This window comes from Lolium rigidum, chromosome 7, assembly GCF_022539505.1.
Source record: "Lolium rigidum isolate FL_2022 chromosome 7, APGP_CSIRO_Lrig_0.1, whole genome shotgun sequence".
NCBI lineage: Eukaryota > Viridiplantae > Streptophyta > Magnoliopsida > Poales > Poaceae > Lolium > Lolium rigidum.
In genome coordinates this window covers 330263714-330278825 of record NC_061514.1, presented here as the reverse complement: position 1 = coordinate 330278825, position 15112 = coordinate 330263714, and the positions used below count along the sequence as shown (strand labels likewise).

The window sequence follows — 15112 nt, the reverse complement described above, 5'->3', positions numbered from 1 at the left end:
TCTTTGCAATCGTGCTTGAGTTAGCAACGGCATCCACGTGTCTACGCATTACCACGTCACGCCATCTTCTTATTCGTCAGATCAGCGAATCTCACGGCTGAAATCACCCGCGTGACGCGTCCACCTTGGACTCGACAAGACAGCACACCACGATCCTGATGCTGGATGTACTTCCGCTATAAATATCGCAGCCTCCTCGTGTCTTGGCAATCGAGAACCACAGCTAACCAAAGCAAAGCAGTCGAGATGGCAGCGGCTCGTGCGTCGATGTGGATGTTGTCGGTGTTCGTCGCCGCATTGCTTCTGGCGGTCCCAGGTTCCGCTGCGGCCACCGAAGGCGGCGCCGGTGGGAACACCGGCACCGTAATCGGCATCGACCTCGGCACCACCTACTCGTGCGTCGGCGTCTACCGGAACGGCCGTGTCGAGATAATCGCCAACGATCAGGGCAACCGGATCACCCCTTCCTGGGTCGCCTTCACCGACGGCGGCGAGCGGCTCATCGGCGAGGCCGCCAAGAACCAGGCGGCGGCCAACCCGGAACGCACCATCTACGACGCCAAGCGCCTCATCGGTCGGGAGTTCGCCGACGCCGTCGTGCAGCGGGACATCAAGCTGCTGCCGTACTCTGTCGTCGATCGCAAGGGCAAGCCGCACGTCCAGGTGCAGGTCAAGGACGGCGACGTGCGCGTGTTCAGCCCCGAGGAGGTCAGCGCCATGGTGCTCACCAAGATGAAGGAGACCGCCGAAGCCTACCTCGGCGAGAAGGTCACGCACGCCGTGGTCACCGTGCCGGCCTACTTCAACGACGCGCAGCGCCAGGCCACCAAGGACGCCGGCGTCATCGCCGGGCTCAACGTCCTCCGCATCGTCAACGAGCCCACCGCGGCAGCGATCGCCTACGGCATCGAGCAGAAGGGGTCCGAGAAGAACGTGCTGGTGTTCGACCTTGGCGGCGGCACCTTCGACGTCAGCGTGCTGGCCATCGACAATGGCGTGTTCGAGGTCCTGGCGACCAACGGGGACACTCACCTCGGAGGCGAGGATTTCGACCAGCGCCTGATGGACTACTTCATCAAGCTGATCAAGCGGAAGCACGGCCGGGACATCGCCGGCGACATGCGCGCTGCTGGGAAGCTGCGCCGGGAGTGCGAGCGCGCCAAGCGTGCGCTCAGCAACCAGCACCAGGTGCGCGTCGAGATAGAGTCGCTCTTCGACGGCACCGACTTCTCGGAGCAGCTCACCAGGGCGCGGTTCGAGGAGCTCAACAACGACCTGTTCCGGAAGACGATGGTGCCGGTGAAGAAGGCCATGGCGGACGCTGGGCTCAAGAAGGCTGACATCGACGAGATCGTGCTCGTGGGCGGCAGCACCAGGATCCCCAAGGTGCAGCAACTCCTCAAGGACTACTTCAACGGCAAAGAGCCCAACAAGGGTGTCAATCCCGACGAGGCCGTCGCGTACGGCGCCGCCGTGCAGGCTAGCATCGTGAGTGGACACGTCGACGATAAGACCAAGGACATGATCCTGATCGACGTCGCGCCGCTTACCCTAGGCATGGAGACGGTCGGCGGTGTGATGACGAAGCTGATCCCGAGGAACACCGTGGTGCCGACGAAGAAGACGCAGGTGTTCACGACGTACCAGGACAAGCAGACCAGCGTGTCCATCAAGGTGTACGAGGGCGAGAGGAGCATGACCAAGGACAACAGGCTCCTCGGCAAGTTTGAGCTCTCTGGAATCCCACCGGCTCCGAGGGGCACGCCGCAGATCGAGGTGACGTTTGAGGTGGACGTGAACGGCATCCTCCACGTGAAGGCGGCGGACAAGGGAACCGGCAAGTCGGAGAAGATCACCATCACCAACGACGGCCGTCGTCATAGCCAGGAGGAGATCGACCGGATGGTGCAGGAGGCCGAGGAGTTCGCGGAGCAGGACCTAAAGGTCAAGGAGCGCGTCGACGCCAGGAACAAGCTGGAGACGTACGTGTACAACATCAAGAACACTGTGGATGGTAAGATGGCCGACGCGATGGAAAGTGACGACAAGGAGAAGGTCGAGGAGGCCGTGCGGGAGGCGAACGACTGGCTCGACGGCAACCCGGAGGCGGAGAAGGAGGACTACGATGAGAAGCTCCGCGAGTTGGAAGAAGTGTGCAACCCTGTCATCTCGGCGGTGTACCAGAGGTCTGGAGGCGCACCGGGTGATAACAGCGCTGAGGAGGACGATCACGATGAGCTGTAGGACTATGCCTTGTTTGTTAGAGCTTTATATTAGTAGTTTTCTTTTATTTTCTCTTGATATATATATTGCATCTCTTCCACTAGTAATGCACACTCGTGCTGTAAATCAATTCTACTTCGCACTTCAGTCACTATCTTTTACTGATTTTCTGTGTGCACTCTTTGTTAAAAGAAGTTCACCAACCCTTCGTTTTGTAATATGCAACTCTATCGTTTTATCAGAATCAGGTTACAGAGTCGATTCTTAGATGTATCTACTGGCGCACTAGTAGATATCTGAATTTATTCTACCGACGGTATACTGAAGAAAGTTAGCACTCATCAGGACAAGAATTGTTATCCAGTGTTTTCAGATTGTATAGCTTCCGGAGAACACAACTAGCAGCCTTGGTCTAATTAGAACAAGGAAGAGCATGAGATGAATAGAATCTTTAGTGTTCAGACAAGAATTATTAACCTTTTTCTTTACGAAAGTCAGACGTGCTGCTTTCATTGATCATAGAAGAGAGAAAAAAATAGAGTTCCACAACAAGCGTGCCTAAGCACAAAGTAGCAGCAAAACAACGCAACAACACAAGAAAGACAGAATTATTAACCTTTCACAACTTGGCAGCTCGACCCCTTACTATTGTTCCGCCTTTACCACGATTGATGCAAGGAAATGTTTAGGTTTTAAGTTTCAGTCTCCCGTAACTTAGTATTTCTTCCATAGTTCTGCATGACAGATGCACAATTTGATCACTGGTAGATTCAAATTTAGACGAAGTCGAAACATCCTTTGTTGGACGGAGGGAGTAAGATATTTTACTGCCTGCAGAACGGGATTACAACAATGGTATTGCCACTCATTCATCTTGATCAATATGTTCTCCTTTCTCTCAAGCTCATCCTTTTCAGCCATCTACTCTCACAGTGTTCTTGCCCGCTTCTTTGAACTGCCAGCCGAATGAGTAGAATCACTTGTGCAGATTTAGTATTCGAAGCTGACTTCTAGCCTTCTAGGGGACTTGCCAGTAGAACTTGGTGCAGATTTAGTAACTGAACCACAATTCTGCCATTTATCCTTGAGTTCACTTTGTTCTTCTGAGGAGTACAAAGTTTGACCCGCCCATTATCATTGTTGATCCTTTTCGAGAGTACATCTTTAATTTCAACCTGAACAATTCCAGTTGCCATGCTGCTGCAAAAGAATACACACCCTAAGACTACAGAGAGCCTTACACGCCACTTTTTCCCTTCACCGTTCCCAACATTCATCCACTGCTTATAGTTGAGGAACTGTAGCACTTATGGATAAATCATAAAACAGTATTCTTTTACGAGAAACAGTGGGACTCTGCTGTTAAAGAGTATAAGGGTTTGTACATTAAAGAAAAAGAAATAAATAAGTCTTTTTTTAACAGAGAAATAAATAAATCACATGAAACTGTCTACCCAAGTAGGAAAAAGTCCATATTTCTTCCTTGTTGGGACTTAAGCCAACATATCTCCTGCTTAAATCTTGTTCTGCATCCGTAGAAGTTTGGCCTATCCTTCTAAAGATCAAGGCATTGCTAGTCATCCAAATCCATTAGGTGGTGTTTTGGTGCATTTAGGCATCGAAACGGCGTGGTCTTCAATGGAACAGTGGTATCCTAGGTAACCATCAATGAGAGGATCAAGGAGGAGTTTGACAGGTGGCGGCTCGCGAAGCTCTTCCATAGTTCTTATTTTGTCTTCCTGGCAGTTGGGAGAGTAGGCTTGTGGTGAGGAGCTGCCACCTCTTGTTGGCAATTGTTGCCTACCAAAACCCACCGGCGAGCAGCGACGGGCAACACGGAGAGCCGGGAGGCTCCCAGGACTGCTGGTGGATCCTGGTCCCTCGGGCAACGGCCCGCAATGCTCCGGCACACGTCCTGGCGTTTGTGAGGGCGTGCCACCTGACCTATACCTGGTCAGGAAGGTGATGGATTGCTTCGACTAGTTTCCTGCATGGCAAACACGGAAACATTAAATACGAGCCTCGATCGGCTCTTAGGTTGCCCTGTGGATCGGCTCAAAGAGCCGATTGCCCCATGGTTCACGTTAATGACATGGGGATCATGCTTTGTCAATATCAAGCTAAACTAATCTACGATAGTCTAGGGTTTTCACCGCATAACCGGAACATGCTACGCGTAGTCGAGCCTAGCAGATACGTAAGATGATGGAAAACCAGCCCTAAAGAGGCCTAAAAACCAACATGAAGTTGATCTCCGGAACAATCCCTCTAGGGCTTAATAAACCACACCTTACGCACTACCGGATCGTTCAACCCGTTTATAAGGCCTAACCATGCGGATATCAAACCAATCCTTGATGAACAAGGAACAACTATAATGGATTAGATCTACTAAATAAAGAACAAGCAAGATGTTGCCCTTACACCTAAGATAGGTGTAAGGGCAGCTAGATATCGAGGGGCAGCGTAGCTAAGCAAGCATATCATGAAAGCATCAACGTCAGCCCCAAAACATCTAAGATAAGGGTGTTGCTTGCCATAAAAAAGGCTTCAGCACGAGCAACACCAACAACGAATAAACTGATACTGCCTAGATCGCAAGATGCGATCTAGGCAGCATCTTGCTTACCCGGGAGAAACCCTCGAAACAAGGGGTGGCGATGCGCCTAGATTGATTTGTTGTGAACGTGATCGTCCTCCTTTCTCAATAACCCTAGATGCATATTTATAGTCCGTAGACTTTCTAACTTGGGAATAAACCCAACCGTGTACGAGCTAAACTCTATCTCTTAATTCTAACCGACACGTATCCTACTATAATTTACAGATACACGGGCAATCTAGCCCAAACTTCTTATACAAGGCCGGTTCAGGAATATTTTCCGTGCATATTCTCTAAGCCCATTTAATCACGACCCATCTCCAGATTTGGTTAAAATCTGGTGATAACACATGCCCCCCTGGTTTTGGCAATGATAATTTCACAACCACTCTGTTTTTTTTCTTTGTTCGGTCACGTCGTGGCAGAGCAGAACCGTCACAGTATCCCTCATCATGATGCCTTGCCTTCTCAACTTCTCTGCACGATTTGACAGTTCTTTGGCACCACTTCCTCGGAAACCGCTGTAACATCAACTCTCCACTATATCCCTTTATTTAACCGCGCCGAGCAGTTCGCCTCTTCATCCTCTTTCTCCGTACTAGCCGTCGGCAAAAAACCCCCTTCCTCTGTAGCCATGTCTTCCTCCTTCTCCTCCTCTGCCTCATCGGGTCTCTCCTCCTCATCTTCCTCCTCCCGTGAGCCCACGCCGGAGTGGGACTCGCTGGCGGCGTACGACCTCCGCGCCCCAGAGAAGTGGGACATCGAGGACCATGATTCCTCCATCTGGTCCGAGGACGACAAGTCCTTGACCGACGGAGAAGACGACTTCCAGTTCCTCGTCGACGGGGAGCTGGAGGAGGAGAGCGAGGATGACCTCTTCTCCTGGGACGACTTCACCTCCTCCGACGAGGAGGAGGAAGAGGAGGACGACGATTCCTCCGACGAATACCCGCCGGCGAAGCGCTTCCGCGCCGGGTCGGACGACGATGACGACGACGACGACGAGGAGGAAGAGGCCCCCGTCGAGGGCTACGGGAGCAGCGACGAGGAGCCCGCCGGCAGCAGTGCCGGCGGCAGCGACGACGGCGATGACGAGGGCAGCGACGGCCCTTAGATTAGGGACTACTAGCATAGGACTAGTAGTAGTAATCGGCTTTTGTTCTTCCTTCCTTGAGCAATCGGCTCTTCTCTGTAAAAGCCCCTTTTATTAATAAAGAAAATATTTCTAAGCCGATTTTGCTTCCTTATCAATTTTGCCGATTGTCAAAACAAGTCAACGCGCCAAGAGCCGATGGCAGCGCATCGGCCTTTACCATAAAACGCAAGCAAGGCCAACTCAGTTGCCTATTCAAACGGTAACCTGCAACTTATCTGAAAGAGTAACACTCAGATCCCCAAATCGCTGCTCGAACAGATCCAACTTACGGCCACGCGAATCTCAGATCTCAATTGCACAAATTCAACTCTGCAGCGAATCCAATGGCGGAATCATCCAACACCAACGCTACAGTCTCTGGCCTGAAGGTAATCCTCAACCGCTCCTCGCTGTCCGAGCATAGTGTTAGAATTACAGTAAACATCTGAATTAATGTCTCATCCCGTCATTAATTTTTTAGGTATCAGACATTCTGCTGCCGCAACCTTCTCTCCCAAATGCTCTCTATCTTGGCCCTCGTTCTACCGAGAGTCCTGCCCATTTGATTTCATGCGAGGCCAATAGAATTCCCTTCGTGAACCAGAATTTAGATCTGACTTCTTGGGCCGACTGCTTACGAGCCTGGCCTAATCCTCCTGAAGATTGGGTTTCATGGTACAATAGAATATCCAAAACTCACCAAGCCACCTGGGAAACCACGGGAATAGCCGATGCTTTAGCTTTATCACTGTCTCCCCTTGAGAAACATGAAAACCTTCTGAAAACCATCGGCTACTTTTGGTCTGATGTTTTGAATTGCTTCATGTTTGGTCATGGCCCCATGACACCAACCCTACTAGACGTGGCCATGATCACTGGTCTAGACATTGCATCCCCGAACCCCTCTGCTTTTATGCTGCCAAAGGTCCCTTTCACACTTTCTTCCAAAACAGAGTGCACAAACTGGGGTGCTTATCTTCGACGCCACATGAAAAACAAAGGCCCTGTAACAGAGAAAGAACACACTGCCTTCCTGAATTTCTGGTTGGAACACTTCATATTCTGTGGCCCTTCACTTGCTCCAACCAAGAACTACCTTTCCCTGGCCTATGAACTTGCCAGAGGCACTCAGCTTGGCATTGGCAAACTGTTTCTTGGAGAGGTCTATAGATATCTCCAGCTAATGTCTGTTAAACTGTTTTCCCAAAAGACAGTCAAAACAGGAGGTCCCTGGTGGTTCATTCAGCTATGGGCTCAGCTGTACTTCCAAAACCAGATCCCAAACTTTCCACCTTTAGCCACTTGCACCTTCCCAAATACTAATGGGAAGCAGATCCGATGCACTAGCTACGACCAAGCTCTATATAGCCTTCCAGGCAGCAAACTGACCTTCAGGGAAGCATCAGAGTGGTTCAGAATTTTCTACCAAGGCCTGGACAATCCTCTCTTCTTTCCTTATACGGAGTCTGAAAATTTTGAAAATCCAGTCTCCTTCAGGCTAGACAGCTTTGCCGATGACGCCAGCACCCGGCAATTGTACTCCATCATGATCTGTCCCTGCTTCCTTCCAGTTGGCATGAGCACCTCAAACAGGATCATCAAACCTGGTTATGAGTCCTATCAACCGGTCGTAGCAGCCCGGCAATTTGGTCTTGGACAGGTATCTCCCCATTTCTTCCTTCACCACCTGACAGAGAGCAGAGCTGAGCTGCCTGATGTCCTCACCAGTCAGAGGTGTTACTCCTTCTTTGATGCTCTAGCCATCCCAATTCCTCACAACCTCTCTTTTACCTCATCAACCGATGGTTTTGAGACCTGGTGGTCCATGTGGAAGACTCATGCCTTCAGGAGAGCTCTGGGACCATTGCTGAAACAACTTGATGCTGATTATGATATCCCTGCAGAACAGGTACCACTACTCCCGAATTATCTTGCAGTAGCTTACAATGATTTCTTTTCTTTTATAACCTTGCTCTGTCTCCTTGCAGCAACAGGACGGTCCAGAACCTGTACATGATGACGGTTCCCCCTTCAGATTCCTCCCACCAGCTCCAGTGGTCCTCTTCTGCAAAAACTCACCACCTTTGAAAAAGGTTGTGATGCAGAGCCAGCCGATGACGCCAAAATCGGCTTCCAAGAGCAGGGTATCTTCTGGGCCAGCTGCCCCCGAGCCTCAGTCAAGGCGAGAACAGCAGTGAGGAAAGTAGCTGCCAGGAAGACCTTGAAGCGCCAAAGCCCCACTCCAGCTCAAGAAAGTTTGCACGTAAGCTGATCCAGGACTTGGCTGATTTCATCTATCCTTCTAGGCTTCTGCAACATGCTTGTATTTCTTTTACAAGCCTCTACTGAAGAAAACTCCAGTGAGGAGACACAGTCCAGTCGAGGGGACTCGAGCTCAGGCAACTCTGGGAAAACCACCACGCAGAGCCAGCCAGACTTGCCACCGTCGGCTTCCAAGAAAAGGTCAGCTCCTGAACCTGCTGCTTCCCAAACTCCCATCAAAGCAGGGCAGGGCAGTCTACGCACAAAGAGCCGATGCATCAAGAGAGCTCGCAAGGAACCACAAGCCTCTTCATTAAACCAGGAGATTTCGAATGTAATTACCCTCCATACTCTTCTTGGCTCATATTTCATGCTAACCCATTGATGTACTCATCGGCTAACCACTTCCTTTGCAGACTGATGACACCTCTAGTGGTGAAGTCGAGGAGGTACTGATGCCATCCGCCACCCTGGACCTAGCAACTCTTAAAAGTGCAGCTGACAAGGTTGCCAACTTGGCCAAGCCCACAGCGGAAACCCAAGAGCCGATCACCTCTTCATCGGCTGTTCCTCTGGTCTTAGGAGAGGTACACTCCCTTCCCTTAGCTTTACCCTTCTCTTTCGCTGTATACTGACGTTGTTCTTGTTGTCAGGGTTATGACCTCTCAAGTTTGCTAACGTTCGACCCTGAATCCATCGAACCAGCTACTTCTAAAGTAAGTGAAGAGCCAGGACCTAGCGCTACACATGGTCAACTCCAGCATCTCAAGGCCCTGCTCTCCTCCTCAATTGAGACATTGGTTGAAAACCCCGAGGAAGTGAAGAGCATTCTTGAAGACATCCAGCCTCATCTCCCGGTGACGTTGCAGGTGAAACTCTGGCCAGTTGTGACTCTGTCTGCCTACAGGTCAAGGGTGAAATTGGCTCGTCAGAGAATCGACCTACGCCATTCTCAGCTTCCGTTGAAAGCCGATATTGCAGACAAATGTCAGCGGCTTAATGGGAAGAAGGCAGCTTTGGACGCCAAAACTGACACCTCTGTCGGCACTGCTGAACTTGAGATCTTGCGAAAGGAGTTGGAGGACCTTGAAGAGAGGGTCCGGGCAACCAAACAGCTCATCCAAGCTAAGGAAGCTCTTATTGCCCACTCCCACGAGGAAGCAGAAGGCCTCAAAGTTGAACTGAAGATTGATCTGGCCGAAATACGTGCCCTGACCAAGCAGTTGGTGACAGGCAATGACGAAGATGATGAGGCCGAGATCGCTGAGGTGGATCGTGTTCGTGCTGATGCCCTTCATGCCCTTGAGGCATTTCTTCAGTAGAGCCTCTCTATGTAACTTGATAACTGCTCAATTGAGCTTGTACCTCTAGAGTCGATGGCTGTGCATCGGCTTTTTAGTTCTAAAGTCGATGTCTGTGCATCGTCTGTACTTGTATCCTGTATATTTTTTTTACTGGCCGATTTCGTGCATCGGCCCCATATTTCATTGTCCGTTATCCCATATTAGGTGCCCCCCGAGCCGAATCTTTCAAGTAAATGAAGATATCGGCTCTCCAGTTATCCGATTCCAGGAACTGTACCTGAACATAGGCTCATCAGATATAACTTTTGCTGAAAAAGTGTTGGTCGTGGCTTATCCCCAGGACCAATGTCAATCTCTTCAGTCGATGTAAACCCGTATCCTAATCTTCCCGTCGCCTGTTAGATCGATGCTGAACACAGGCAGAACGTATAGCGAGGATAATATTGGCCGATTGCTGGAATCGGCCTCCTTGTTGATTGTATTGTTCAATGAAGGCTCACAACTTATATGTGCTCCCTTTCAGGAGGGAGTCTTCCTACTACGACTACGTGACATGCTTGAGGTGAGATCCTCGCTTTTTATTTTTTGGGGCCGATCGCAGGGATCGGCCTTGCCACGTATGTCGATGGATGTTGCTCTTGCTACTCTACCAGGCCGGTGGATAAGACTAGCCTTATCCCGTTTTTTGTCACTTCGATGCGATCACAGCCGTCCAAACTGACTCCAGAGAGCGGCTCTTGGTCTTCCGAGTCCCATATATTCATGCCGGCTATCGAGACCTCGATCGAGTCATCTGCATGCACGACTTCCACGTCATCTCCATCCCATTGTATCAGGCATTGGTGCATTGTAGATGGAATGCAGCAGTTGGCGTGAATCCAATCCCTCCCTAGCAGGACAGCGTAGGTGCTTTTGCTGTCGACGATGAAGAACGTTGTTGGGATGGTTTTTCGGCCTACGGTTAGATCCACGTTCAGAACGCCTTGTGTCCCTGACGCTTGGCCGTTGAAGTCATTTAGTGTGACGTTGGTCTTGATCAGATCTGCACTGGAGCGTCCCAAACGCCGTAGCATGGAATATGGCATTATATTGACTGCCGCTCCCGTGTCAACCAACATCCTGCCGACAGGCTGCCCATTGATATAACCTTTTAGGTACAGGGCCTTCATATGTTTGTAGCCCTTCTCTCGTGGCTTTTCAAAGATGACCGGCCGTGGACCGCGATCAAACTGTGCTATCGGCACTTCTTCGGTTCCTGGAGCACGGAACTCCGAAGGAAGTATGAACACCATGTTTGTGCCAGCCGATGCACTCGCATCGGCTTTTACTTGCTTGGGGCGCCATACTTTCTTCGGTGGACGAGTCTCCTCGTCCAAAGTCTGCTGAATCTTCACGGCCAGATCGGGCCGCGCTTTCCTCAACGTATGCAGGTATTGCGCCTCGGCTTGCTCCAAGCTACGTAGCCGCTGAACCCTACGCTTTTGGGAGTGGCTGAGTCCATCAGGACACCACCTTGGCCGGTGGTACTTATCCTCTTCTTCATCTTCTGACTCCTCAAAGTCTTCTTCTTGAGATGACTCAGCTCGTATGTTCTGAGGTGGGAGAGGCCCTAGACGCTTGAAAACTGAAACTTCTCCAGCGTCCCTCTTCTGCCGTCTACACTCCGGGCAGTTGTCGATCGTGGGCAATCGGCTCATTCCTGAATCCCAGCAGTGCTTAAAGAAAGGACAGTCCCAGTGTCTATCCATGTCCTCCTGCTCTCTTGACCTCCCCTTAGCGCGGTGTTCATGTCCTTCGTCGTCTCTATCATACCGACGGTACCTTCCATTGTCTACATCGGACCGATGATATCTCTCGTCATCTCTGTCGTACTGCCGACGTTGGTCATACTGATGCTCATATTTGTTAAGGAGATGTTTGGAGAGTGGTCGTTGATATCGCACGCTTCTCACTTGTTCCTCGGTGAGGTACCGTCTGTCATCATATCGGGGTCGGTCGCGTGGGTCGGCCTCCTTTTCCTTGCCGCGGGAGTGACTGCTTTCTTCTTTATCCTTGCCATGGTGGCGTACAGGCCCTGCCATGTTAACATCGAACGAGAAATCTAGTCGACGCCTCGCGGAGTGGTTGGGTTCCACCATGTTGACGCCAGGAAACGGATGTGTGTCCACTTTCATGGCAAACTGCCCAAAGAGCAGTCGGCCTTGTTCTATCGCCGTTTGGATCTGCTGACGAAACCCCTTGCAGTCATTGGTGGTATGGGTGAACGAGTGATGCCATTTGCAGTACGGCCTCCCGTTCATTTCTTGCGCCGTGGGGATTTTATGGTCTTCGGGTAACTTCAGCTGTTTTTCCTTAAGCAATAGATCAAATATCTGCTCAGCTTTGCTCACATCGAAGTCAAACCCTTTTGCAGGCCCTTGTGGTTTCACCCATTTGCAGGACACGGGATTTGCCCCCCGAGCCCATTCAGCCACGGCCACTTCCAGGTCTTCTGCAGAATCTTCAGCTTCTTCTGTCTCGACCAGGCCTACCGGACGCTTGAACTTGTCCTGGTACAATTCGGGGTGCCGCTGCTCATACGATGTGAGTTTCTGGACCATGTGCGACGGTGAACCGTACTCTGCTTGGAAAGCCGGATCCTTGATCGGCGTTGCGAGGCCCAATGCTGCCGGTTCGACCGCTTCTTTCTCGAGTTAAACGAACCGAATAACATCGGTTCCTGACAGTCCTGAAACATTGAATGTATTCAGACACCGTTTCTCCCCGCTTCTGCCGCACCTGCGTTAGATCGACAATACCAGCCTCGGTAGCTTCTGAATGATATTGCACATGAAATTGCTCCTCCAGTTGCTTCCACGTCCGGACTGAGTTTGGTGGCAACGAGGTGTACCGTCCAAAGGCTGATCCCGTGAGAGATTGTGAGAAAAACCTCACACGTAACGGGTCTGACGCTGAAATCATGCCCAGATGTGCCAAATATCGGCTCACGTGCTCAATTGAGCTAGACCCTTCTGCTCCATTGAATTTTGAGAATTCAGGGAGACGATACTTGGGTGGCAGCGGGATCAAATCATACTCGTCAGGGTACGGCTTGGAATAGCCGATTGTTTTCCTCTTCGGCAAGATGCCGAACTGGTCTCTCAAGATGGTGCTGATTTGTTCTGTGGTATTAGCTGTAGGGACCGAGCTCTCATGACTCGTTCCGGTGGCATATTTAGCTAGCCATGCCTGTTTATCGGCGTCTGCTCCGGAAATCCCTGTTGGTGCAATCTGGTTCGTGCGCGCCAAAGCATTGCAGTCCGGCACGTATGTGCACACGTATCCATGTGGGATCTCTTTAGGCGGCTCGTACAGGAATTGGCAATCACTAGGATCGCCTCCAACCTTGTAGACGACGTACGCCGGTGAACCCTGTAGCTCTGGCGCTGCAAGCGCAAATGGCAGCGGCGGTCTAATCTGGAGCGGTATTTCTCCCTGGTGAGTCCCCAGGGTAGGTCCCGACGGAGAGTATTGATGCTTCATGATTTCCTGCACCACACGAACCGCAACGCGCTCGAAGGCGTTCACCAAGCTCTCAGAATGGCGGTGTAGAGAATGAGCCACCATGTAATTAATTTCTTGGCGTAGAGCTCGCGGTGCGTTCCTCTGAAGAGGTAGATAGGTCTACCTCATCAAGAGCGCCTTCGGGGCAGAACCCTTTCCACCTGATGCCATGTGAACGGGTCTTCATGAAGGAGCCGATGAGATCGGCTTCCAAGATGGCTTTCATCTCATCATATTTCTTCTTGTGCTCCTCAGGCAGATCTGCGTACGTGACTGGTTCGCCCACCACCTCATCTGCAGAGTTAGACATGGTTGCTGCAGAGGTCGACGCAGTTGTTGCTGTAGAGTGTCCCACCGGGCGTGCCAGAATGTGTTGCCTACCAAAACCCACCGGCGAGCAGCGACGGGCAACACGGAGAGCCGGGAGGCTCCCAGGACTGCTGGTGGATCCTGGTCCCTCGGGCAACGGCCCGCAATGCTCCGGCACACGTCCTGGCGTTTGCGAGGGCGTGCCACCTGACCTATACCTGGTTAGGAAGGTGATGGATTGCTTCGACTAGTTTCCTGCATGGCAAACACGTAAACATTAAATACGAGCCCCGATCGGCTCTTAGGTTGCCCTGTGGATCGGCTCAAAGAGCCGATTGCCCCATGGTTCACGTTAGATTTATAATGACATGGGGATCATGCTTTGTCAATATCAAGCTAAACTAATCTACGATAGTCTAGGGTTTTCACCGCATAACCGGAACATCCTACGCGTAGTCGAGCCTAGCAGATACGTAAGATGATGGAAAACCAGCCCTAAAGAGGCCTAAAAACCAACATGAAGTTGATCCCTGGAACAATCCCTCTAGGGCTTAATAAACCACACCTTACGCACTACCTGATCGTTCAACCCGTTTATAAGGCCTAACCATGCGGATATCAAACCAATCCTTGATGAACAAGGAACAACTATAACGGATTAGATCTACTAAATAAAGAACAAGCAAGATGCTGCCCTTACACCTAAGATAGGTGTAAGGGTAGCTAGATATCGAGGGGCAGCGTAGCTAAGCAAGCATATCATGAAAGCATCAACGTCAGCCCCAAAACATCTAAGATAAGGGTGTTGCTCGCCATCAAAAAGGCTTCAGCACGAGCAACACCAACAACGAATAAACTGATACTGCCTAGATCGCAGGCAGCATGTTGCTTACTCGGGAGAAACCCTCGAAACAAGGGGTGGCGATGCGCCTAGATTGATTTGTTGTGAACGTTATCGTCCTCCTTTCTCAATAACCCTAGATACATATTTATAGTCCGTAGACTTTCTAACTTGGGAATAAACCCAACTGTGTACGAGCTAAACTCTATCTCTTAGTTCTAACCGACACGTATCCTACTATAATTTACAGATACACGGGCAATCTAGCCCAAACTTCTTATACAAGGCCGGTTCAGGAATATTTTCCGTGCATATTCTCTAAGCCCATTTAATCACGGCCCATCTCCAGACTTGGTTAAAATCTGGTGATAACAGCAGTATACTTTTGCCTTCTTTGGCACCCTTCTATATAATCGACACACCTTTCTATGGTGTATTCTCGTCAAATCCCCCAGGCACCTAATATCATCAACTCCATGTAAAAGGTTTGTTCAACTGCAATTTAAGAAGGGACATATGATCCAAGTGAGAAATCCCAACACGTATGATCACCGAAGGACACAAATATTTCTAGCAAGCCTGAGCAAAACGAAAATGCAAGAAAAGATTGTCTCTTGTGTCAAGGGCACTCCCATTGCAAGACACATGGATAATCTTACTTTTTTTAAAAATAAATAAGATTATATAAGAAATATGTTTCCTCTAAAGCAGGTCTCTGGTGTTCAATCTATCTTGGAGCAAGAGCCATAAAAATACCCTATGCTTTTGTTGCCAACATGATCTCCACAGCCATCCAAATGCAAGGGAGGCTGATGAGGGTGCTTAATGTTCATAAAGAAAGCATATTCCTTGGAAACTTAAAACCCATTAACCCAACAACGAGTCCATAAATA

General features: G+C 50.3%; 1 protein-coding gene across 1 annotated transcript; it reads left to right on the top strand.

The window, feature by feature from the left end:
• The first annotated feature begins 246 nt into the window (after positions 1–246).
• Positions 247–2244, top strand: LOC124673419 (heat shock 70 kDa protein BIP5-like). The gene has a single exon (XM_047209500.1). It carries the CDS (start codon positions 247–249, stop codon positions 2242–2244), a length of 1998 nt encoding a protein of 665 aa, XP_047065456.1.
• The last annotated feature ends 12868 nt before the right edge of the window (positions 2245–15112 follow it).

Excerpts from the sequence above, each read along its gene's own strand:
- LOC124673419 (XM_047209500.1), top strand. The coding sequence starts at position 247 with ATGGCAGCGGCTCGTGCGTCGATGTGGATGTTGTCGGTGTTCGTCGCC.